The following is a 23,049-nucleotide window of genomic DNA, read 5'->3' as shown; positions in this document are numbered from 1 at the left end:
GGACGAGCCCGAACCATTTCTGATGACACGACATGCTCTAATGTGATCCAAAACGATTACGATGGGAAATAGGATGATATTTTGTAGGGATTCTATGGTCTGACTCGGAAGTGTACATGAAGGAACGTGTTTTCTGCTGGCAAAGACAGCGCTTTTCTACCAGGTGCCCAGGCATACTTTGAGCGCCCATAAACCTCTTCACAGCCACGCGGTCCGGCTATACTATGCATACGATGAAACAATCAGGACCAACATCCATACCGGCTTGCCTTGTTGCTGATTGGGTTGTCGGCCATGGGGTGTGGCTCAGTGTAGCAGGGTTGCTCCAGAGCATCCAATAAGATTCACCAGGTCAATCGCACCAAGCTACTTGCAAGGGTGCCAACCAACAACTCGATAATTGGAAAAACGTAGATATGCCTGCACAAGGCAGAAAACAGTCGGGGGAGGCCTCCATTCTATCAAAGCAAGAGAATCCAAACCTGCTGGTCTTTGAGCGAGACCTCTGGGCTGCTCCTCGTAGCGCCTATTTTTAGAAGCTATAGCTGGTATCTCTGGTGGGTTGTAGCCTCCTCCCCAGCAACCTCGTTCTGCTGCCTCTCAAGCTTCTTGTTCTGCCGCCAGTACACCCACATGATGACACCTGTAATAGGCAAACACGCAACGTAAAGAAGCACAATCGCCAAAAATCCACGGGTATACTTGGGCGCATCACTCTCCCGGAAGAGCTGCTTCCCTGCCAATCCACCAGCATTGCTTCCAATCACCGCCAACGCGAGACCAATACTGCGCTTCTCGGCTGATCGAACATTGATACTAAGCCAAGCATCGTTGAGACCTTGAGAAAGTGCATTTCCGCTGCTCAGCATGGTGAAGAGGGAGTACTTGGTCCATTTCCCCTTGCTCACAGATCCGAACAGGGCGCCTCCGAAGGTGATGCTCCAGACGAAAGCGACCATGCACCATAGTCCACGTTGCTTCGTCTTATCCGACGCCCATGCAATGGCAAAACTGAGGAACACGACGAGGAAGCTGCTAACAGAGTTGAGCAGGTTTGCATGAATCTTGCTAAATCCCAAGCTCCGAATGATAGTCGGTCCGTAGAGCTGAAGACCGCCCTTGGGAGCAAGAGCCGCCAGGTTGAGAACCAGATGGAGCCACAGCCTGTAGTCTGTAAGAGCCTGGAAGACACCACGGAAGGTGACTTGAGCTTTTGCTTCGGTCTTGGATGCGTCTTCTCGGAGAATGCGGCCGTGCATGATCTCACGCTGTCGATCCGTGAAGATATCGAATCGGCCGTGGATGGGTTTCGTGTGGGCGGGTGATCGAGGGAGGAGCAGGACGAAGACGAGAAAGACTAGAAGGGTAAAAGCACCCTCAACTGGCGATTGGTTAGCTAGGTGGATACCACATCAGGAAGATACACGTACTGATGAATAGCCATTGCCAGCCAGCGTAGCCAGCAATGCCTCCCATCTGAAGAACGCCGGCAGCGATTAGCGAGCCAGTAGCAGTAGCAAAGTAGTTTCCAAAATAGAAAATGGAAGTCCTCAAAGCCAGCTCCTTCTCGCGGTAGAACAAGGCTAGCATATACTGGCCACCGGGGATGAAGCCAGCCTCAAAGAAGCCCAGCAGGAAGCGAGTTGCCAAGAACGAAGACATATCCGTGATCCAAGCCTGCGTCAGGGCGATGGTTCCCCAGACAAGGACTTGGCCCGTCAGCCAGATTGGGGCTCCCAGTTTCTGCAGAACGAGGTTAGACGGAATCTCGGCGATGATGATACCAGCGCTCATCAGCTGGTCTCCGAGGTTGACGTCGTCCTTTGTAATTCCAAGATCGGTGGTAAGGGTGTCGGTCAGGGCGTTGCCAATGTTGCTTCGGTCGAGCTGAAGGGCGAAGAAACCGAGTACGAGAAGGGGCATCAATGTCAAGTCAAGTCTGCAATGGTCAGTATGGCGATTCCTGTGACTCCTTCTCCTTAACTTACTTCCAGACAACGGCCCTCTCCTCAGCCTCGGTCCAAGTGACTTCAGAGACCTGGCCATCCCCAAAGTCTTGCTCGGCCTTTGCATCATGACCAGGCTCCATAGTCGATTTCTCTTCCAAAGACATGTTTGTCACTGAAGTTGATGTATCCAGCTGGTGAATTGCTCTCCAGTCAGAGTTCCTCAAAGCTCTTTATATCCCCATCACCACCACAGATAACTCCAAAGCCATCAATCGACAACCACGAACACCCTCGCACGCAATCCAGTGTCGTTATCGCGTATCTTTACCCGTAGGGAGTCGTTGCGTGGTGATCGTGACTAGATCATGGGGAAGCGAAGTCAAAATGTCGGAGGTGAGCGTCGGCGATGAGCGAAATGTGGGGTTTCGGAGGTGTCGCCGATAGCTTCATGAGAGGGCGATAGAGAAGATGCAGGGTCTAGGTCATGATAGGAACGAGCACGTCATTCTTGGTATTTTATTCCCTTGTGTTTTGTCGTCTTTCATTCTTTCTGTCGTGTGAGCAGAGCGCGCAACCTCAATCTCGACCTCATCCCCTTCTCATCACACAATGTCCAAAGATCCCACCAAGCCTAACATCGTGCTCATCCTCGCCGACAATCTCGGTTGGGGTGAGCTAGGCTGCTACGGCGGTGGCATCCTTCGCGGCGCGGCGACACCTCGTATCGACAAGCTCGCGACCGAAGGTCTTCTCCTACACAACTTCAATGTCGAGAGCGATTGTGTACCTACCCGCTCGGCCCTGATGACCGGCCGGCATCCCATACGCACGGGATGTCGTCAGTCTGTACCTGCTGGGTTCCCTCAGGGACTGACGCGGTGGGAGCGTACACTGCCGGAGTGTCTCAAGCCACAAGGGTATGCCACAGCACATCATGGCAAGTGGCATCTTGGAGACATTCCCGGTCGCTATCCTTCAGCTCGTGGCTTTGATGAATGGCTTGGAATCCCTCGAACGACCGACGAGAGCCAGTTTACTTCTGCGCTGGGTTATACACCTGAAGTTGCCGAGCTCCCATACATCATGAAGGGCATCGCAGGCCAAGACTCAGAGAACATCTGCATCTACGACCTGGAAAAGAGGCGACTGATTGACGAGATGCTCGTTGATCAGTCCAAGGACTGGCTGTCGCGTCAAGTCAAAGCCGAAAAGCCATTCTTCCTCTACCACCCTCTCGTCCACTTGCACTTCCCAACTCTTCCCCATCGTGACTTTGAGGGCAAGACGGGACAAGGCGAATTTGCCGACTCAATGGCAGAGATGGACTATCGCGTCGGCCAGCTCATCGACCACCTTGACCAACTCGGCGTCCGTGAAAACACCGTCCTCATCTTTGCGTCAGACAATGGCCCCGAGTTCCGACCGCCGTACAAGGGCACTGCCGGACCATGGTCGGGCACGTATCATACCGCCATGGAGGGCAGTCTCAGAGTCCCCTTTATCATCCGATGGCCAGGCCATGTTCCCACCGGCGTCACCTCCAACGAGACAGTCCACGTAACCGACATCTTCACCACAATCCTCGAAATCGCCGGCGCAGAAGTCCCCTCCGACCGTCCCATAGACGGCATAAGCCAAGTTGCCTTCTTCAAAAACCCATCAACCACAAAATCCCAGCGCGAGGGATTCCTCTTCTACATCAAAGAAGAGCTGCGCGCTGTTAAGTGGAAGGACTGGAAACTGCATCTAATCTGGGAGCCCAAAGTGAACCAATCATCGGGGAAGCTCGAGTCGCCGTATCTGTTCAACGTTGTGCGAGATCCCAAGGAGGAGACGGATATCCTGGCATACAACACTTGGGTCCTGCAGCCGGTCATGAAGTTGAGGGCAGAGTTTGAAAAGAGTTTGAAGAGTGATCCCGCACCTCCGGATCCTCTGAAGGGCCTTTAAAATAGGTTATTAGTTGCAAAATGTGTATTGCCAATGTCCCCTCCAATTGATGTCGCTTCGTCTAATGTACACCTTTGTCAATCATATCCAGTTCATTAACTACTCAACTATCTATGCTTGCACCTAGTGCTCGCCCCTAAGACTGATCAAAGATCCACGGATCAAGGTTCGGTGGAGTCGTCGTCCACAAAGTAGCCGTATCATCCAAGTCCAACGGCGCAATCACGTCGTGAGCGAGTAGAAACTCGTGTGAAATAACGGAAGGCACCCCATTCGTCGGAGAAGATACCTCAGACATGGAAGCCGCTAGCTCCTCGAACCGATCGCGATGCGACGCGCCAGGAGGATATCGCTCGGCCATTCCCCAAAGAACGGTCGAGCACATGGTCACTCGCTTCTCCAACTCATTCGCGTCAAATACCGCGCCATTGAGTCGCAGAGTCTTGATGCAGTGAACGAGCGCTGCGCCCGACCGAAAGAGATTGGGGATGGTTCGCCAGTAGAATCGTAGTTGGCCTTCCTTGAAGCCCGCCCTGTATAGTTCAATGCTGCGCGAAGCATATTGGGCGAGGTCTCTCAATTCTGCTTCCGGAGGACTGGGGAAATGAGGAGAAGGTGAGAATAAATAGACGAGCGTCATATATAGCGCGCCGTCAAAGAAGTTTTGAGGTGCCAGTTTGGAGGTGGCATCAAGAGGTGGAACGGTCTGATGCCACTCGACAAGACGATCCCTCATGCCAATCTTCCATTGGTGAAAGTCAAACAGAGGACCATGTATTCGAGGTTTGTAGTTCAATGTATGAAATATCTCGTACTCGGCCTGACGGAAGATGATGCAGTGATTGGCCAGCGGCGTTGATGCCTCGGGGCCACTCGTCGATGGAAGAGGAGTGAAGATGGCCTCGTCGGGTATAGACCGCGGCCGGTTAAGAACAACGCACAGATTCGTTTCGAGTATGTATGTCGACCAAAATATTCGCCTCCTCTTGTTCGTTTGAGCCTGAGCGATAGGGGTTTCATCTCCGTGTGGAAGGCCTCGTTGTGCTTCGTTGAGCAGGTCGAGATCGATGGCAAGCCGCGTCGCCAGGCCGATAAAGTGCCAGGCAGCGGACAGATTAGACGCAAAAATGGTGTATTGCACAATTAATAGCAAATTCTGCAAGTGCTCAAGGTCGCCTTTCCAGATGGCATGAGGGCGTTCTGTGAAGACGTGGATGGCAGACGCAAAGAAAGAGTCTGACCCAGTCGTAGGAACCGCAGCGTCGGTCCTGTTGAGTAGCCGGATGGCAATGGCAAGTACCATAAGGAGTTGAAACCGTTCATTCAAGGTCCCCAGGCTTGGCCCAGGCTCAGCATCGTAGAGACTCTCGACCGTTGCCCGGAACCGACCCTCGTCGAGTATCGGTGAGAAGAAGTTGGAGTGTTCAAAGTACGTAGCAGCAAGCTGTAACGCGGTCGGCTTCGGCGGAAACTTGACCACGTTGGGAACTGCAATATTCGCCAGCAAGCCATGGTAGCCAGCTGCTGCTCCGTCCTGGATATGACCTGGGTCGGGCACCAGCAGGTTCAACAACGTTAACCCTCCAGTCACCTGGTGTTGCTCCGAGGGTGCTTCGATGGCTGTGCCAGGTTCTTGAGGGGTCTGAACATCGGAAACAGATTCAGTTTCGACTCCATGGCTCCGCAAGGCAAGCTCAAGCTGAGCGACGCGGTCCTCCAGACTCTTGATGTAACTGATCCCGGGTGTGAGCAATGCTACTCAATCGGACCGAACATCAGGGCCATACCTTCGAGGAGCAGATCGACCATCTGCATCTACACTTACACACGGCACACCAGCACGAGCGCAGGAGGAGCAGGCCGGGATGTTCTGGTCGCACCTCTGTTTTCGTGACTTGCAACGCTGACATGCCGTAACATTGGCGCGGCGTACGCTCGTCCGCTTGCGACCGGTAGAAGTCTCCATCACATCGGTGATGAACGAATAAGACCTGAGATGGGCATCATTGACAGTCGCCAATCAGAGGATGAGCAATTCCCTCAGTCTTTTTCGCCACATGAGCAGACAGTGGAGGGCCGAATAATCCGGGTGCTTCCCCGCGCTGAGATAAGGGTGGCGATGGCGTCAACGCGCTAAATTGTTAGCTCCAACACAGTGAGATCAATAACAATGCTGTTTCGTCAACATTAAGAGCCGGTGAACGGCAATGGTATTAATCTAACACATGAATCCTGATATCTCTTCCTGCAACGCCATTGCTTTTTGCATAGCTCTTATATACATGACCGACATCCAATGTACACGCCCATCAATGGTCTAGGCAAATATGCAATATCCAATTGTCAAAAACGCAAGAAAATGTTTAGCAGAGAAGTCGATACAGCTTCTTCCACATGGGCCATCCCAGTCTCTCCTCGCGCTCCTGCTCCGTCATGATGTGGATACGGAAATACCGCCGTCCAGTCTCGACGTCCATCTCGTCGACGCGGACAATCTTTGTGCGGTACCAGAGCTTGTGGAGGCCGTAGAACAGGAGGATGATGGGGAGGGCCATGACCTTGAGGAAGAAGTTTTGCACCAGCGCGGGAGCGCTCGTGTCCATGCCGGGCTCGTGCACGGGTGACACCGCGATCCAGATCTGAGAGATGAGGACGAGAACGTAGCCGGCAAACGCGAACCACGCGCCCACGACGCCGACGTGTGACCTAAATGGGAGCTGCTCCAGTGTGTGCGATGTGTAAGCCCAGGCCTTGCGGAAGCGGATATAGCACAAGCAGATACTAGCCCAGGTGAAGAGGGTACTGAGGGCGCTGATAGAGAGCAGCCAGTTGAAGATGGCATCGTGGAAGCTCAGATCAGCAAGGAAAGCGAGCAGACCAATGCAAGACGCAAAGATAATAGCCATAAGAGGACGACCTTGCTTATCGACATAAGCAAAGATTTGAGGGGCGTGAGACTGCTCGGCCAAAGCTGCAAGGGTACGCGAAGAGCCAAAAACGGCCGAGTTACCGACGCTAATAACGGCGACGAGGATGATGGCGTTCATGACACTCGGGAGGATGGTGGTGCCGGCCTTTTCAATGGCAATGACAAACGGGCTGGCGCTGGCGTCGGCGACGCTGGAGCCACTCATGAGACGACTGTCGTTGGAGGGAACCAGTAAACCGACGAGCATGAGGGCGACGATGTAGAAGATGGTGATACGCCAAAAGACCTGCTTGATCGCGGTGGGAAGCGACTTGCGGGGGTTGGCAGTCTCGGCAGCAGCAAGACCGATCAGTTCGGTACCGGTAAATGAGAACGCGGAGGTGACAAGGACGCTACAGAAACCCTTGAAGCCGTTCTTAAACGGCCCCGGATTGCGCCAGTACATGCCGCCGATATAGCCGCTTTCGGGTTCTCCGCCGATATTAATTACGATAGCGAGGAGACTATACTGGTTAGATACCGAGTTGCAGATGTGACATGGGTATGGAGTAGAACATACATAAAGCCAATGACAGCCGTAACCTTGATGATGGAAAAGACGAATTCCGCCTCACCGTAGGCCTTGACGCCGAAAAGGTTGATGATTACAATCGAGAGGAGAAATATGGCGACAAAGATGGATTTGCTGAGGTTTTCGTTCCAGTACGATATTGTGAATGCGCCGGCGATGATTTCTAGAGGGAGAATGAACAGCCATTGCAGACAGTAGCTACAACCAGTCAGCGACCGAGGTATATCGAGTGTGCGCCAAGACACCTACTTCCAACCCATAGCGAAGCCCCATGATGGATCCAAAAACCGTGTCGAGAAAGCAGAAAATGAACCGGCGATGGGAAACACAACGCAAAGCTCGCCGAGAGACTGCATTGTGCAATATTGCATCGCGCCGATGATGAGGTACGAGATGAGGACACTTGCTGGGCCGCCTCTATACAGGGAAGCGCCCGAAGCGACAAACAGACCAGTTCCTACATATCGACAATTAGCATCAAGCTCACTACACTCTCCTCGAGCAGTTTGAAGGCATCGCGACCAAAAACAGGCCACATCCGACAATGCCGAGTCAACGCCGGGAGACATCCGAAGATCATCACTCACCAATAGCACCACCAAAGGCAATCATCTGCAAATGCCTCCCCTTCAACTCCCTCGCCAAAGCCGTATTCGCCGTCTTTGCATTCGCAGCCTTCAAATCATAGTGTCTATCCCCGGGGTACACCGGTCCGTCTGTTGGCTGGTAACCGCCTCCGTCGCGGCTCTTGAGAGACCGGCGCTCGGCGCGGCGGAACCCATCCATCCAGTCTGCCGGTTCCTTTGACGGAGGCGGTTGCTTTGCTGAGATGTTCCATGTCGTGCCTTGCTCTTCGCCGCTGGAGCCGCCGCCAAGATCCTTCATCTCTACGACTTCGACGTCGCGCGTTAGGACGATGTCGCCCTTCATGGTGGCGGGGAGTCGCTAGGTTTTTAAAAAAGGCGGGTGAATCGGCCGAGGTTTGCTTACGCAAAAAGCAACCAAAGAAAATATGGGGATCTGCGGAAAAACCAAGAAAAAGAAAAGAAAAAGAATGACGAGTTATTCCCCCAGGATTGATAAATGACGTGCAGAAGACACCATCAATTTGTTTCTCTGTCGGATAGATTGTATGTATGCAGATCGAAAACCCGTTCGTTCAATTCAAGACAAGGGTCGTTTCGAAAAGTCTTCTAGAAAACTCTGTGAAAGAGTCGCGCCGAGGGCGTTACTTTTTTACCCGGCGGGTGGCGTTTTGGTCCCGTAGGATTGGGATGGGATCATCACACAGCCGAATCGGCGGAATCTTGCGGCGGGTGATCAATCGGCAGTTGGAGAAGATGTTGGGGAAAGGCTGACAAGTAATATGAGGGGATGGGTATATAAAAAGAGAGGGCAACAGGGAGAACAATAAACCCCTTCTGTTTCCCAATAACAGCAGCTGGTGATGATGGGAAATGCCCAGTACAGGAAAAACAGCGCAGAGAGGGAGCCGCACGTCTATGTACCTCGAATAACGGGGTGATCAGCAACCGAGACGCTCTCCACTTGGACACTCGGACTCTTTTTCTGTCTGACAAGGCCAAGCGAAAGAGAGTAGGTAACAGAACATGCGTGAGCATCTAGAACCACTCGAGATCAGTAGTAACAGTAATAGTTTACCCATTACCTCATACCCTCACCTCATGTGGTTCATGGCTACCAGCGGATCAAGCAGCTGCTCACTCAGTACTAGAGTACCTAGCCGGCGGCCGGGGCTCTGTATGGTGGCGATGGAATAGACAGACGCGGCTGACAGGGGAGGATCCGCTCAACGCATGATTGGGGGTGTGGTCCCTGCTGAATGATGCCTTTCCAGGTCCCCGCAAGGGCCACAGACCATCCATTCCAGGGACCAGCTTTGCGCCAGAAAACAACCGGCGACCCGGTCGTTGTCGCGCGGCGGGACAAGCAGACGCCATCGACGAGGCTCAAATAGGTAGGTCCATTAACACCCCTGTCGCATCGCAATGTTTCGTCAAGCCTCACATGTGTCTCTTGTCTTGCCAGCCACTCGACCCAGGTACAGTGTTGAAACTATAGACTCGGCGAGATGCGCCTCAGCTTCCCATTTCGAACAGAAAAGCAAAAAAGGGGGCTTTCCCCAAGCCTCTGGTTTATCCCGCGGGGAACACCACACAGGTGAGAGGGGAATGGGTCCGGGGCACGCTCCCCTGGAGCCGCCGTGCTTTGCCATTACGTACAAACATGTTACGGCGGTCCGCTTTAACTGCCCCAAGGCGTTGCTCAGACTTGTGACTGTAGGCGAAGCGGGAGATTGTAGATTGGCTCGACCGTTGTGATTGAGTGAATGGCAGATTTAGGGGAGACCCATCGCGACGCGGACGTGGCCCGAGTTGTGGAGGTTTTTGGAGATGATGTCGTACTCGACGTATTGTGGGAACGCGGAGAGGAGGGTCCCATCCGTCAAGTGTCTGAGACGTCTTGTCTCATCTCCGACCGCGGAAGGCAGACAGCCGGTGTGTTCAACATGTAAGCCAAGCCAACATGTAAGCAAAGGGCGTGGAAGGTCATTGTTGAGACAAAGTAAAACGTGGTATGTGTATACAACATCTAAGGAAATTCGTCATGCCCTTTGACGTCCGTCATGTAGCCCTCAAACTAATAATACATGTTGTGCAAGAATTATGGTATATGGTATCCTGAATTAAATAAAATCCCTTCCGTGACATATCAATTGCTTCGTTGGCTGCGCTGCACCTCTTTCGAGTTACCCGCGATGACAGCAGACGGCGGTCTGTAGGGGAACTCGTTGCGGCCAATCTCGACCGAGTGTTGCAGCTGATCCCGCGTGATAAGCGAGTCGTGGCTCTGTGTAGGACTGACAGGTCGCTCGCTAGACTTGCGCAGGTCGTCGTCTTTGCTGATAGAGATGGAGCCGGCAGTCGTATGCGACGCCGCGCTGCCTGCCCAGATACCCTCGGTCGTCTTGACGGGTTGTCCATCTTCACTCTCCTCTTCCCAATTGCTGTGACCCGCTGTGCGAGTGAGCTTGGTAGGTTGCGATTGCGATCGCGAGTTAGAGTACTCGTAGCTGTTGGAGCCCTTGAACTTCTTGCGCTTAACACCGCTGTCACGCAGGAATGATCCGAGGGCGACGGTGTTGCCCACACCGGTAGCAGCGAGGATCTCGACAGATGCCCACATGGTGCGCACCACCTGGCTTCCCTGCGCCTGGATAATACGAGGCATGCGATAAAGAGTAATGCCGACGGTGAGAAGACCCAGACTGAAGAGCATGATGAGCAGCACCTTGCGCTTGGTGGCGATCTGTGTCGAGAGAATAATTGGGATAGGGAAGGCAATCAGGACGAGGTCGGTAATGACGTTGCAGGCGCCCATGGTGATCATATGAGCAAAGCCCTGACGGCATTTACCTCCAGGATCAGGCGTGACCTGCCAGTAGTGAGGAAAGGGTTGGCACTCGGCCAGGTCGCTGATGAGGACGGCGACAAAGGTTGCGATCAAGACAACACGCATGCCGATGATCATAAGGGCGTGCGACCTTCGTCTAGTTGCGCCAGCGAGACGCTCAAAGAACTCGAGTGTTGTAAACTTGATGATCCACAATCTTGACCATGTTAGCTATAATCCATCGAGTGTTGATGTGAATACATACGTGGCGGCGTAAAAGATTCGGCTGGCCAAGACGATACGACTTCCAATGATCCTCTTGTCAATCTCATCCTGCGTGAGCTTCACGCCCTCAAGGTTTACATTGTTGGTGCCATAGCGGAGGGCAAAGTGAACGCAGACAGCTCGCAGAACCAGCGGCAGCAGCGCAACTGCGACAATCTTGTCTTCCTTGAGGAGCTTCTCGACTCGAACATAGCGACCTGACATGCGGATGAGGATGACGGCGAAGCAAAAGGCTGTCACCCACCACGACACCAGCAGCGTGGGCTTATCTTCGCTGAACGGCCGTAGGTCGGGTGCTTCTGTGTAAAAGCCCATGGTGGGAAGCGTTTGGGCGATGAGCCCTTCCGTCTAAGTGAGATGTCGAGGCAATTCAGTATGGAGGTTTAACCACGAGAGCAGTAGGATCGACAAAAAGAATGACAAGAGTATGACACTTGAAAAAAGAACGAAAGACCCAAGTTTTTGCATCAAAGAACAAAACATGCGGGACCTGGATCGGCGAGAGCTGGGGCAAAGCACAACCTGTCGTCGATGCGAGCTTATCATAACCGACAAGGGGTGATGGATGGAGGGGCAATGCCCCTGTTCAATGGACAGGTCCAGACATTGGAGATGGAGGGGGGAGGCACAGCTTGGTCTACTCGGAGCCGTTCCTTTCTGGTGTAGACTGTCTGTCTATTGCTGCACGTCAAGAAACGACATGGTTTGAAGCGCCAGGGGTTCAAGCCAACCGCGCAAAGGCTTCACAGACAAAATGGCGCGGTGGCGCTGCGCAGAGAAGGCTTCGCGAAGGTCTAGCTTTAGCTTAGCTTTGGGGATTGAGTCGGACTGCATTTCGGTGGTTGTGCGATATCGTATCATGAAGTTGATGCTATCTGCCATTGTCGCGCTTGGGGACCGTCAAAGCGTACAGCTCACGCGGGTCCAGCAGGTGTGATGGGTCGGTCCATGGCACTGTAGCGTGTCCCGAACCTTACAGGAGACATGTCTTCTTGGTAGAGTCCGAACGCGGCCAGTCTTGCCAGTTGAGGAACTACAGCTGCAACAGTGGCGGCAGGGGTCTCTGCCCCATGAACGAGACGTGGAGTCTGTTGGAGAATCTTGGCCGTCTTGGCTCCCCCTCAGAAACCTTCAGCTGGTTTTTGCGTGTGGTTAGTGGGCAAGACGGCATGCGCGCACTGACTCGTAGAACTCGAGGTTTATCGGAGCCGTGTCCGAGGCGACGAGTCGACTGGTAATATTGCTGACAGGTTCGGTAGACTGAGCCAATGAAGTGTCTAGAGCCCATTGTCGGCGTCGCATGATCCTGGCAATTCGCCTACAGGAGAGAGGGACGCTCATTAACTGAAAAGTCTTGGTGTTGTTGGTTTGCACGTGGGATGGATTCTTGAGAGACAGGCTCTAATCATGAGCTCAAGATCCAGTCCCGAAGTAGCCCATGCCACGTTTCCCAGCAAGCGACGGCGCATCCTTTGCGCAGATTGTTCTAGCGGTTCTCGAAGCTTTCACGCATGTCGTTGCTTTTCTTGATCCATCACGATCTCAGATGCCACGTTTTTTTCTTATTTCTCCAGTCTGGGGAAAATGGATCTCTGCTGTCATCGTAGACAGCTCAAAATCCGGGGCAAGGTTTTGATGTGTCGTGAACTCTGGGGTATTGTGGAATTCAACACGAGGCGAGCCATAGAAAGGTGAAGCTGTTACATAAATCCAACGTAACGGTTTCTTCTGACACATTTCTCCCCAGAATCGATAAAAATGCGTGGTGTTGTTTTGACCGTCGCCACCCGAAAGCACGAGCTCACATGGGGATGCCCCCGCTGTTCTATTGGCGCCGGTCGTCGGTGGGTCGTTAAAGTGGTCCCGGCCCCGTCGGGTCAAGTGTCTCTCAGGGGACTGGAGGCCTGTCGTCCAGGGGAGTCACCTAGCCATGTCGTCGCGTCCCCTGTGCCTCAGGGGTAACGCGCCTCCACCATCTAGCCGGATCCCATGGATCATGGACCATTCTTCCATCATCAACTTGTTCATCTCATCTCACCACAGACCCTGATCCCTTCGTTTTGACCTACCCACTTTCTTCCATTGACTCGTCTGCTATTGACTTGCCTACCATTAATAGCCCTTTTCCGGAATGCAACGCAAATCTCCAGCCCAGAGGGTCTAGATGCGATGGTGCCACCGCTACTAAACCCGGCCCCGGAACACCCCAAGAACTTGAAGCCGCCAATGAGATCAATGCAATGCTCCGGTGATGTGATTCGACTCAATTGTTGAATGTGAGAGGAAGCGGTTGATGCAACCCCATCAGCTGTTCCTGCATCTCATCTACACCACTGCCGACTAGAATGCGCTGATAACAAACTCTGCATCATCTCGGCCTCACTCATGCCTCTGTGGCTTTTCACCAATGCCCATCACGACACCATTAGATATGGCATCACTCTACCTTCCTATCCCGGGCCGGTCCTTACATCCCGCTAAGCTTCAATCAGGTAGGCAGTGTTGGACAAATACTCCGGAACCCTGGCGTTCCCAAGCAGACCGTTGAAACCATGTCAAGAGGCGGCGCGTTAGGGAGATGGATAGTGGGCTGCTAGCTTCCCGAGCTGCCACTGTTCTGATTCACCTGATTACGGAGCTGCCGCGCTTACCTATGAACCGCGCTTGATCCAAGAAGCTTGTCGTCCACGGAAAGCCAACTAACAGAAAGCTAATCCAACTGGGCTGGCATGTCGAGCCGGTGTCGTTCCGGAGTTTTGCTCCAGAGTTCAATCATTCCAGCCACAGGTCACGATGGGTGTTGACAAGGTCTTGGCCCAGACTCAAGACTAACTCATCACCAGCGTCTAGCCTTGAGCCGGAGAGAAACCCTAACAGAATGGGCCCATGGACATCGCATCGCGCCGACAAGATTGCTTCAAACCCTCAGCCCTACCTCATGTTGCATCCTTAGCTCCCTGCAGCACGGTCACGACGATCTTCTCCTCGTGTGGTCAAGCAGGATCTCAATCCTCATGAAGGTTTTCGCGGGGTGGTTTGATCCGTCCATGCACAACTTTGATGAGGGGATGCAACCCCAACCGTTCGTCGGCGTCAGGATTTGGGTTAGGTTTACTTTTCCACCAGCAATTGCTGCTGCCGCTCCTGCATGTTGGATCGTGCTGCTGGGCTTCTAGAAGATTATCCTGCAAGCCTCGTGCGAGTCAAGCTTGGGCCGATGTTCGGCGCACCCGTCGGCCGGGAAGGGCTAGACCTGGTTTGTCTGGTATGAACCAACAGGACAGCCTCCAAAGTCAGCAGTTCAAGAGCCGGCCGGCTATGGAGGGGGTCATCTCGTTCAGTCTTGGCTAATCCTTCACTTCGGTTGCCAGTGAGTGTAAAGTGACCTGCGGCATTCCACTGACGAGCGGCAACTGCGGCACAATCATTCAGCGTACGTAGACAATTGCGGCTCCGCGGTCATTCTAGGAGAGCAATGGTATTCTAGTATTCTTGAACGGGGTCATTTTGAGCATCTTACTGGTTGTTGTATGGATTACTGACCCAGTTGATCATGATAGCTCGCCCCTTGGACATGGTTGTTGACCCCGACCATCGGAAGCAGAGCCGCAATCAGCTTCAGTCCAGGGGCCGCCGTTCCAGGCACCAATTGTGAGGAGTGAACTATTGGATTAAGGGATGGAGATCCATTTTCTATGGGACCGCTTATCGAATTGAGCCGTTTTTTCCGTGCTGAATTGCGTTGAAGTCCGACTGTTCTTTGATCTCAACCTACCCTACACCAGCGTGAGAGAAGAGTTGGAGATGAACTGTGCGATTTGGAGGCTTGATGCATTTCAGTTTGAGCTTCTCTTGATGGGATTTCTACTGCAAAAAAAGACATTAAACTGCATAGCTATCTATGTTCATTTGTCTCACATACTTGCAGTTGCGCATTACGCCGGGGTCCTTGAACCCAATCTTGAAATTGGTGATGATGGCCAAAACAGCATCGTCACATGCCTTACCAGGCATTGTGCCCTTTACCATCATCACAACCACGATCACTCCGGATTAAAATGACAAAAAGCCAAAAAGAAACGAAAGGCAAAAAACATACAACAGTGAGGATTCCCCGGTCGTCACCGACCCGAGTACTAATTCACCGCTTCTCAGCTTGACTATGGGAGAGCGGACGGGATCCCGTATTTTCTAAGAGCTATGGTCGTATGTACCTGTCGTCGATGGGAATGGCCTCATGAACTCGTTGATCGAGAGTGTTCTATTTTAGTTAAATGCCCGAATGAAATCGTCCTTTACTGGACTTGTCTAATGAGTTGCCTCTATCTATTTGCCCTTTACCTGTCTTCTTCATCTTCAGCAATCCAGTATGCCTCGACTTCTGCAATACAGGTTCTCGCTGGAACAGTAACTGCAATTGGGAAACCACCATAGTCCGGGTCATCGTTGGGCATCATCAGGAACTCTCCACTCCTCGTCTCATCTCCGTTAAAGATCCTCAACGTCTGAAGCTTGCCCTCAGCGTCGACTTCCTTTTCCTCCGCCCACAGAATGCCAGCGAACGTCGCCTCCTTGCGTACACCCTCGAAGCGCACGTGGAAGCCTCGTCCGACAAGTAGGAACTTGTAGTCACCGAGATGGATCACCATGCCACCACCGGGGCCGGGCTTGCCAAACACGAAACAGCGCTCGACAATGACCTTGATGTCACCAAATACACGGGTCCATTGTTCGGGGAACTTGTCGCAGGGCTCCTCGTCAAAGAAGAAGCCGAAACGGTCTTCGGGAGCGGCGTTTAATAGGTATGATGACGTCTGAGCGAGAAGCTTGAATTCGCGACCGACAACTTCGGCGCCCGTGTCAATACCAAAGGGACTCGCGCCGAGGGCTCCGTATGTGGCATACGATAGCCAGACTCTTCGGGAGCCGTTCTCGTCTCGTCGCTGCTCGGGGATGAATAGAGGGTTGCCCTGCTCGGTGTAGTTTTTGCACACAGTCTCGTAATCGTGGAAGTACAAATCGGGCGACAAAAAGTCGAGCGATGGGGTATTAAATCTCCAGATGTCGAGAACATGCGGGCAAGGGCCTCCCGAGGGATAGACACCAGGCTCTGCACCGCCTCCGACAACGATAGGAACCCCTCGCAAGTCTAGTTGGGAGGGATCATCAAAGTTGAGCCATGTGTTTGTGTATAGTGGGATGGGGTATTCCTTCTTTCCAGCGGCGGCGACGCGACCGACGAAGGACGAAATGTGGTAGGCCATGAAGGCCTCGTTGGCGGAAGGGCCAGCACCGAAGACCGAGTCCCATGAGTGTGACCCAGACTTGGGAGCATTGGGGAAACGCTTCTTGAATTGCGAGTGTGTCTCGACCTTGCCGAGATGCTCTAGAAGCTGGCTGGGAATAGGCTCAGCGAAGGCCTTCTCAGCTCTGCGGGATCGGTCTCGAGAATCGCCTAGTAGGCCAGTCTCGTTCTCAACCTGCACCATGAGCACAGTGTTATGCTCTGAATCAACCTCGGCGAGATGTCGCATGAGGGCTGCGAATGCACGCGAGTCTGCTTGGCAGGCCTCCTCGCTCAGCGGAGTGACCATCTCGATGGTCCGCTTGACGCCACCAGCCTCAAGGCATTGGACGCGGGGGAATCTCTTGTGATCTTTCTTCACCCAGCCGGGAGCATAAGTAGAGATGCCGTTCTTGTATGTGCCGAACCAAAGCAGCACCAGGTGCATATCATGCTCACGGGCGCCCTGGAGCACACGGTCAAGCTCGCTAAAGTCAAACTGACCCTCGCGAGGCTCAATGGTCTCCCATGTCACCGAACCAAGGAGGGTATTGATGTGATTCTCCTTCATATTAGGCCAGACCTCGCTCATGAACCTCGCCGAACTCAGCGACGAGTTGTGCAGCTCGCCGGAGAGCATGAGGAAGGGCTTGCCCTTGACGATGAGCTGGATCTGGCCATTCTCGGATCGACGGAGGTGAGGGAGCGCGTTCTTGGCTTGAGTCGCGGGAATCTCGATTGCTGTCATGATGAACGATTGTGAATGACAGAAGATGCGTGAAGGATGGGGGATTGAGGTGGTTGTGCCATTGTGTCGGAGGGAGAGCTTCACAGTTGAAATAGCTACTGCGCGTGGCTCAGTAAGCAACACAATGGGTCAAAACCACGTCGATCATATGGTCTCAAGACCACATGAGACGAAGAAGTGGTTCAGACGTGTCATGACGGAGATTCTTCGTATGTAGGCCAAGCTCATGTGGAGGAGGGCCTGCCCACGTCACTCCACCATCCCCAGAGCAAGGATCATCGGACTTTCTTCGCATATACCATCCGGCGAAATGTCGCATCTACAAGATAATCGCTCTCGGCTCTTGTTTTCCATGCGGGGAATCTGCCGATGAACTCGTTGGATGCCGGGCCATGTGCCTCTTCGTTTTTTCCTCGGTACTTTGGAGATCTCGTTTACGAAATAAGTCTTGATGTAGTATCCTTGTCGTTTATTGACGCATCTCCTCTTTTATCCTCTTTTATCCTCTTTTATCCGGCACGCGGGCGAAGAGACACCAGAATGGCAGTAGTTCTCTGACTCCTCTCAAATACTCTAACTTTACTAGACCTAGATTTAAAGAAAAGCCATGATCAATTATCTTAAAATGGATCAAATCTTATATATATCCTTGGAGGAGTATAGGCTGATAACGCTTACTTTCTCACAGGTGGACTGTCTACCACACCGATCCCCTGCCAGCAGTCCAGATCGTCTAGTTTCCGCAGTAGTCGCTCGAGCTTGTTCCTGGCGACGACATCACTTGCATCGGTGCTCGAACCACTTCTCAGCTGAGTTTGTTCAAGATATGCAGCGCCAATGTCTCGGATCTTGGGGACCAGGCTGCTGCCGTTGGCGTCAAAAACGGCTTGTGGGAGATGGTATAGAACCTCTAAGAGATCATCCACGATTTTTTGGTGTTCTAGACCACTTGTCTCCGTTGGACCGAATTTCTGAAGAATATTGGATCGAATCTCGAGACTTGTTACAAAGAGATTGGCGATCTGGACATCATGGCTTTGAGTGACGTTTGGTGGTCGAGACATGCCACCGCGCCATCGTAGTTCTGGTGGAAGGCCATTGATGACGGACTGGATTTTCCCTAGATACTTTGAGATCAAAGCAGGTGGATCATTGTTATTTCGAACTTGTTGAACCTCTGACCAGATGAAAAACAAATCGATTAGGGAGTTGAGTCCCGGGACATAACTCGTATCGTCTCCGTGCCAATGTGGCTCGTGATGCTCTGAGGGTGGTCGTGGCTCCATCTGATCATCAGACAAGGGAAGAGGCCTGGGGAAGTTTTCGATTCTGTCTTGAGCAAGAAGACTCACAGACAGTCTACCCAGTATGTCGGCGCTGCTATAGATCGCTGTTAGTGCACGCAGAGGGAAGGTCAGTCGAGAGTCATGGACGTACCATGAAGCGGCAAAGAGCAGCCAGAATAGCCGTCTTAGCAGCTGTTGTTCAACCTCATCCAGTTCATGCATGCAGTAGTACGCCAGGTACCTAGCCCCCGTGGCTGCCTCATTCAAAGCGTGATAGGCACGCATATTGCCCGGCCCCAATTCGGACACTGCGCTTATAGCCATGCCCATGTTGTACATGGCAATGCACCAATCCAAGCAGAAAGACCCTTGTGCGAACTGGCTCTTCAGCAACCCGTGAGTATCCAGAAACTCGATGCATTGTTCCACAGTCACAGACCCGTATTCCCCACGCGGAAACGTCGCCTTGGTTGCTGCGCACACGCTTATGACTAGCCCGCAGAACATGGCGTCTCCGTTCGCCTCCCGGTTGTGGAGACGACGTAGGAACCGCCGACGGAGGAGGATCGGAGCAAGGGGGTGGATCTTGTCGAACCAGTCGTTGAGGAGGCGGGATATAACCGCATCGGTGGCAAAGGCCGAAAGCCAATGGCTTCGGAGGACCGATGGGGTATCAGATGGTGTCCCGGCGGCATGGTCTGAGAATCCGGGGCTCTGGAGCGGTGACTGAGGCTCATGATTTTGAGCTAAGGGCGTCAGCTGAACCCCAGGATCTGGGGACCCCATGGCTGTTGGGTGTAGCATCTGGCGGCGTTGGGCATGTCTGATCATGTTAGTCACTTTGAGTTGAACATGTTGGTATGATGGCTGACTTGTTTGGTGGCCCTCGTTTTCTTCTTGGCCTTTGATGTGTGCAGTTCACATCGAGAAAGACACAGCCTTGACATCGTTGATGTCCTACATCATACACACACTGAAGTGCTGTTAGCTACGGAGAACCTGGAGAAGGGCGTTAAACTACGCACCCTGACTTTCCTAGATCGACAGACATCGCAGGCCTTCTGATTCCGAGTCTTGTCGCCTGATGGAGTCGTTCTGCGGGGATGAGGCTCTCGCTCAGTCACGGGAGGCATCGGATGCTCCATGATTCACATAAACTTGCTCCGCCGGTCTGGAAGCTCTGATGGAAGACGTGAAGCTATGCAAAACTCAAACATCCGAGGAGAATCCTCGGAGACATCGTACCGGCTATATGGGCCGATCCGCAGAAATATCGGATATACTCTACTCGTCCGCTTTGACCAGGAGGTGGCATCCATCCCCGCTAGACGAGTCAGTCTATCCAATTGAAGCCATCACCACGGTGGGTCAATCTCCTCAGCCCAGAGCCATGCCTATCCCGATCGGATTCTAGCCTCTGCTCGTCTGCTGTTGCAACCTCCCCGTGACCTGCATGGCTCCATTTCTCCCGTCTTCCCCATGGGGATGGGAATTGACAGTCTGCCAAACGCGCGCCAATGAAAGTATAGCCTCGGAAGCTTGATGGTGAGACTCGCGTGGGCAGAGGGCTTGTCATGGGTAAAAGAAGCCGGTTGTGAACTGTTGGCTGATGTCTTTGCAGGTTGGTGCGGGCCGAGTTACGCCATGGCCATGATGATATAAGGTATCGAGATCCCCTGGATGTTGAAGCACGAACAGTCAACTTGGCCATCATACCAGGCAACACAACAATAACCATTATTACTTCTCCCGTCCTGAGAATCTGAGCTGCAACAATGGGCCAGAAAGAGACTCAGTCCAACGTGGTCGACCATGACTTCCCCCTAGAGGACCATGTCCCCCAAGGTTCAACCCTACCCTTCTGGAAGCAGACCGAACTTCGAAAACTCTACGGCATGATGTTCTTCCTCTTCCTGGGTTCTACAACCCTGGGATACGATGGAAGTTTACTCAACGGACTTCAGACGATGGATACTTGGCAGAATTGTACGTGTTTCGATTACAACGACGACCTTTGGCTGACGTTGAAATAGTCTTCGATCATCCCGCCGGTAGCCGACTCGGTATCTTCGGCGCCATGCCCGGTTTCGGTGGTCTCTTCGTCCTCATATTCGCTCCTTATATCGCAGACGGACTCGGCAGAAAGAAGGGAACAGCAATCGGCTGCGTCTTTGTCGTTGCTGGTGCCCTGATGCAGTGCTTTCCCCAGAAGAACCACAGCTCCCGAGACGCTCTATATCTAATTGGCCGCTTTATTATGGGTTTTGGGTCGAATATCTCCAACGGAACTTGCCCGTTGTTGATCACCGAAGTTGCACACCCCAGGCACCGCGGGCGCGTCACAACTATATACAACACGCTCTGGTACCTTGGAAGTATTGTAGCAGCATGGACTTGTTTCGGAACTCTCAAAAACCAGACTGGTAACCTCCAGTGGGTTCTCCCTACCGGTCTCCAGTGCCTGATGCCCGGGATCCAACTCCTATCCATCTGGTTCGTTCCCGAGAGCCCCCGATGGCTTATCAGCAAGGGAAGAGAAGAAGAAGCACGTCAGGTGCTTGTCAAGTATCACGGAAACAACGACCCCGACGATGAGTTTGTGAGGTGGGAGTATGCCGAGATTCTCAACACCCTCAGGCTTGAGCGCGAGGCATCGGGCAACGGATGGTCTGAGTTGTGGCGAACAAAGGGTAACCGAAAGAGGTGTGCCTTGATCATTGCTACTGCCATCTTTTCTCAGTGCAGTGGAAATGGACTGGTGTCATACTATGTAAGTCACTTCTCGACATTGTTGGGGCGACTGGCTAACCACTCTCTAGCTTGCTGCTATTCTTGAAACTATCGGCATTACCGAGTAAGTCAAGGAATTAAGCATCCAAATCTGCTCATCTAACAAAAACAGTTCAACCACCCAATCCCTGATCAACGGCGGCCTCACAATCTGGTGCTGGCTTGTCTCCCTCTTCGCCGCCTTCTTCGTCGACCGAATCGGACGCCGCTTCCTCTTCCTCTTTGCAGGAGTAGGCATGCTCATATCTTTCAGTGTCTGGACAGCTTGCAGCGCCGTATACGCAAAGACCGAATCTGCTTCTGCCGGTATTGCTGTCGTGGCTATGATCTTCCTCTTCTACGGCGTTGCGGGAGCTGCTTGGCCTGGCTTGACTGTTTCTTATACTGTTGAGATTCTTCCATACAGCATCAGAGCCAAGGGATTGACTCTGTGCTTCTGCTTCACTGCTCTGAGCGGTGTGTTTAACCAATGGGTGAACCCTCTTGGTCTTCAGCAGCTCGAGTGGCGCTTCTACTTTGTTTACATCGCCGTGTACGTATCAACAGCTATCTCTCGAGACAAATTTACTAATATATCTCACAGCTTGGTCATCGAGTGTCTGACTATCTACTTCTTCTTCGTCGAGACAAAGGGCCCTACTCTGGAGGAGATTGCTGTTCTGTTCGACGGCGACGATTCAGCCGCAGGTATCGCAAAGCTTCAGGCACAGGAAAAGTCGGTTCCCCTTACCAAGGAAGTCGAGCATGCGTGAAACAGCGTGCATATGAGTTGAAACTGAAAGATAGATGGGGGATACTCTGCAGAGGAAGAGATATAATTTTGAGCGTAGACGCTCCGCATAGAATCTGCAACCTCCAGCGAGAAAGACTTGCTTCTATCTTATAATGATCCCCAAGTAGCCTGTGATCCAAATCTCAAGGGCCCAATGGCTGCTCTCGAACACTGAATGCCGTGGTTGGAAGGGCCCACCACTCCCCAACACGGATCCTTTACACACATCTCAAGTCCCCCGGACGGCACCCACATGCTCAAGGCGTAGGCATAGGCGTAGGCGTGGTGAAGTCCTCCAACCATGTTTCCATGTAGAGGTCCATAGTACTTATATATGATGTTGTCGGCTTTACGTACTCGTACCCAGTTGCGCCGCAAGCCGATGTCGCCTTGGAGAACTTGGAGGCTCCCTCGTCGTGGTACCGGATAGGAGCCTGGAGTTGTTTCATCCACTGCCCGAGAGTGCAGTCCTCACACTCTATGGGGAAATTTGTGTCGCGACTAGATCTCCATTCTGCTAAAAGCTGATCGCAAAATTTCCCAGTGTCTCTGTTGACAGTCAGCTGCCCTGTGCTAGACACATAAAGAATTGAATGGGATTCCCTACCGGTCTTTGTAGCAGTGGACGTCGTAGCCCACGATCAACAGATCAGTCTGATAGGTAGCTGATGGGTGAGTTAATCAGGCGAAGATCACGACGATGAACCGAAGGAGCACACTTACGAGCAAAGATCATGTCATCGTAATGAAATGCAACTGCATCCTTTGTCGTGTTGCAGGCTTCTTCGACCTTGGGTCTAAAGTTGACAAGTGCTTCACGACATGTTGGGACGCATATATGATCCAAATGCACTTTCTCGCAGGCTCAAACGCTCCCTCCCTACATCATTCTTATTAGATTCAACTGTCACGACATTATGGATTTGAAGTTACTCACGGGGTTGCTAGATACCCATTCAACAGACCTGAGCATTCCGGGACAGTTGTGTTAAGCATCGTAAAACAAGTATCGGTGAGGTTAAAAACGTCGAAAGGGTATGGTATAACACGTGCTCAAGCTGTTGAGTAGAG

General features: G+C 52.6%; 7 protein-coding genes and 1 non-coding gene across 8 annotated transcripts; 2 read left to right on the top strand and 6 right to left on the bottom strand.

Annotated features, from left to right (window-relative positions):
- Window positions 1-539: 539 nt before the first annotated feature.
- LRP88_01624 (major facilitator superfamily domain-containing protein) lies at window positions 540-2,113 on the bottom strand (the record flags this gene model as incomplete). Its single annotated transcript, XM_083238300.1, has 3 exons — window positions 540-1,381; window positions 1,431-1,939; window positions 1,989-2,113. The coding sequence occupies 3 exons, from the start codon at window positions 2,111-2,113 to the stop codon at window positions 540-542; spliced, it is 1,476 nt and encodes a 491-aa protein (XP_083106805.1).
- A 445-nt stretch (window positions 2,114-2,558) lies between these two features.
- Window positions 2,559-3,899, top strand: LRP88_01623 (alkaline-phosphatase-like protein; the record flags this gene model as incomplete). Its single annotated transcript, XM_083238299.1, has 1 exon — window positions 2,559-3,899. One exon carries the CDS (start codon window positions 2,559-2,561, stop codon window positions 3,897-3,899), a length of 1,341 nt encoding a protein of 446 aa, XP_083106804.1.
- A 136-nt stretch (window positions 3,900-4,035) lies between these two features.
- Window positions 4,036-5,865, bottom strand: LRP88_01622 (transcription factor domain-containing protein; the record flags this gene model as incomplete). Its single annotated transcript, XM_083238298.1, has 2 exons — window positions 4,036-5,632; window positions 5,795-5,865. The coding sequence occupies 2 exons, from the start codon at window positions 5,863-5,865 to the stop codon at window positions 4,036-4,038; spliced, it is 1,668 nt and encodes a 555-aa protein (XP_083106803.1).
- A 397-nt stretch (window positions 5,866-6,262) lies between these two features.
- Window positions 6,263-8,329, bottom strand: LRP88_01621 (amino acid permease-domain-containing protein; the record flags this gene model as incomplete). The annotated part of the gene is made up of 4 exons (XM_083238297.1): window positions 6,263-7,331; window positions 7,388-7,597; window positions 7,649-7,856; window positions 7,987-8,329. 4 exons carry the CDS (start codon window positions 8,327-8,329, stop codon window positions 6,263-6,265), a joined length of 1,830 nt encoding a protein of 609 aa, XP_083106802.1.
- Window positions 8,330-10,132: 1,803 nt separating this feature from the next.
- LRP88_01620 (uncharacterized protein) lies at window positions 10,133-11,413 on the bottom strand (the record flags this gene model as incomplete). Its single annotated transcript, XM_083238296.1, has 2 exons — window positions 10,133-11,030; window positions 11,079-11,413. The coding sequence occupies 2 exons, from the start codon at window positions 11,411-11,413 to the stop codon at window positions 10,133-10,135; spliced, it is 1,233 nt and encodes a 410-aa protein (XP_083106801.1).
- Window positions 11,414-15,193: 3,780 nt separating this feature from the next.
- Window positions 15,194-15,308, bottom strand: LRP88_01619. Its single transcript, XR_014475144.1, has one exon. It is a non-coding gene; the product is annotated as a 5S ribosomal RNA (ribosomal RNA).
- Window positions 15,309-15,435: 127 nt separating this feature from the next.
- On the bottom strand, window positions 15,436-17,130 carry LRP88_01618 (uncharacterized protein; the record flags this gene model as incomplete). Its single annotated transcript, XM_083238295.1, has 1 exon — window positions 15,436-17,130. One exon carries the CDS (start codon window positions 17,128-17,130, stop codon window positions 15,436-15,438), a length of 1,695 nt encoding a protein of 564 aa, XP_083106800.1.
- Window positions 17,131-20,191: 3,061 nt separating this feature from the next.
- LRP88_01617 (general substrate transporter) lies at window positions 20,192-21,958 on the top strand (the record flags this gene model as incomplete). The annotated part of the gene is made up of 5 exons (XM_083238294.1): window positions 20,192-20,402; window positions 20,450-21,186; window positions 21,236-21,270; window positions 21,319-21,738; window positions 21,790-21,958. The coding sequence occupies 5 exons, from the start codon at window positions 20,192-20,194 to the stop codon at window positions 21,956-21,958; spliced, it is 1,572 nt and encodes a 523-aa protein (XP_083106799.1).
- Between the last annotated feature and the right edge of the window lie 1,091 nt (window positions 21,959-23,049).

The sequence above is a fragment of the Fusarium phalaenopsidis genome (genome assembly GCF_050370095.1).
Source record: "Fusarium phalaenopsidis strain FUZ10S chromosome Unknown contig_32278, whole genome shotgun sequence".
Taxonomy (NCBI): domain Eukaryota; kingdom Fungi; phylum Ascomycota; class Sordariomycetes; order Hypocreales; family Nectriaceae; genus Fusarium; species Fusarium phalaenopsidis.
Note: the sequence above shows the minus strand (reverse complement) of the source record. Positions and strands in the feature narration are given on the sequence as shown.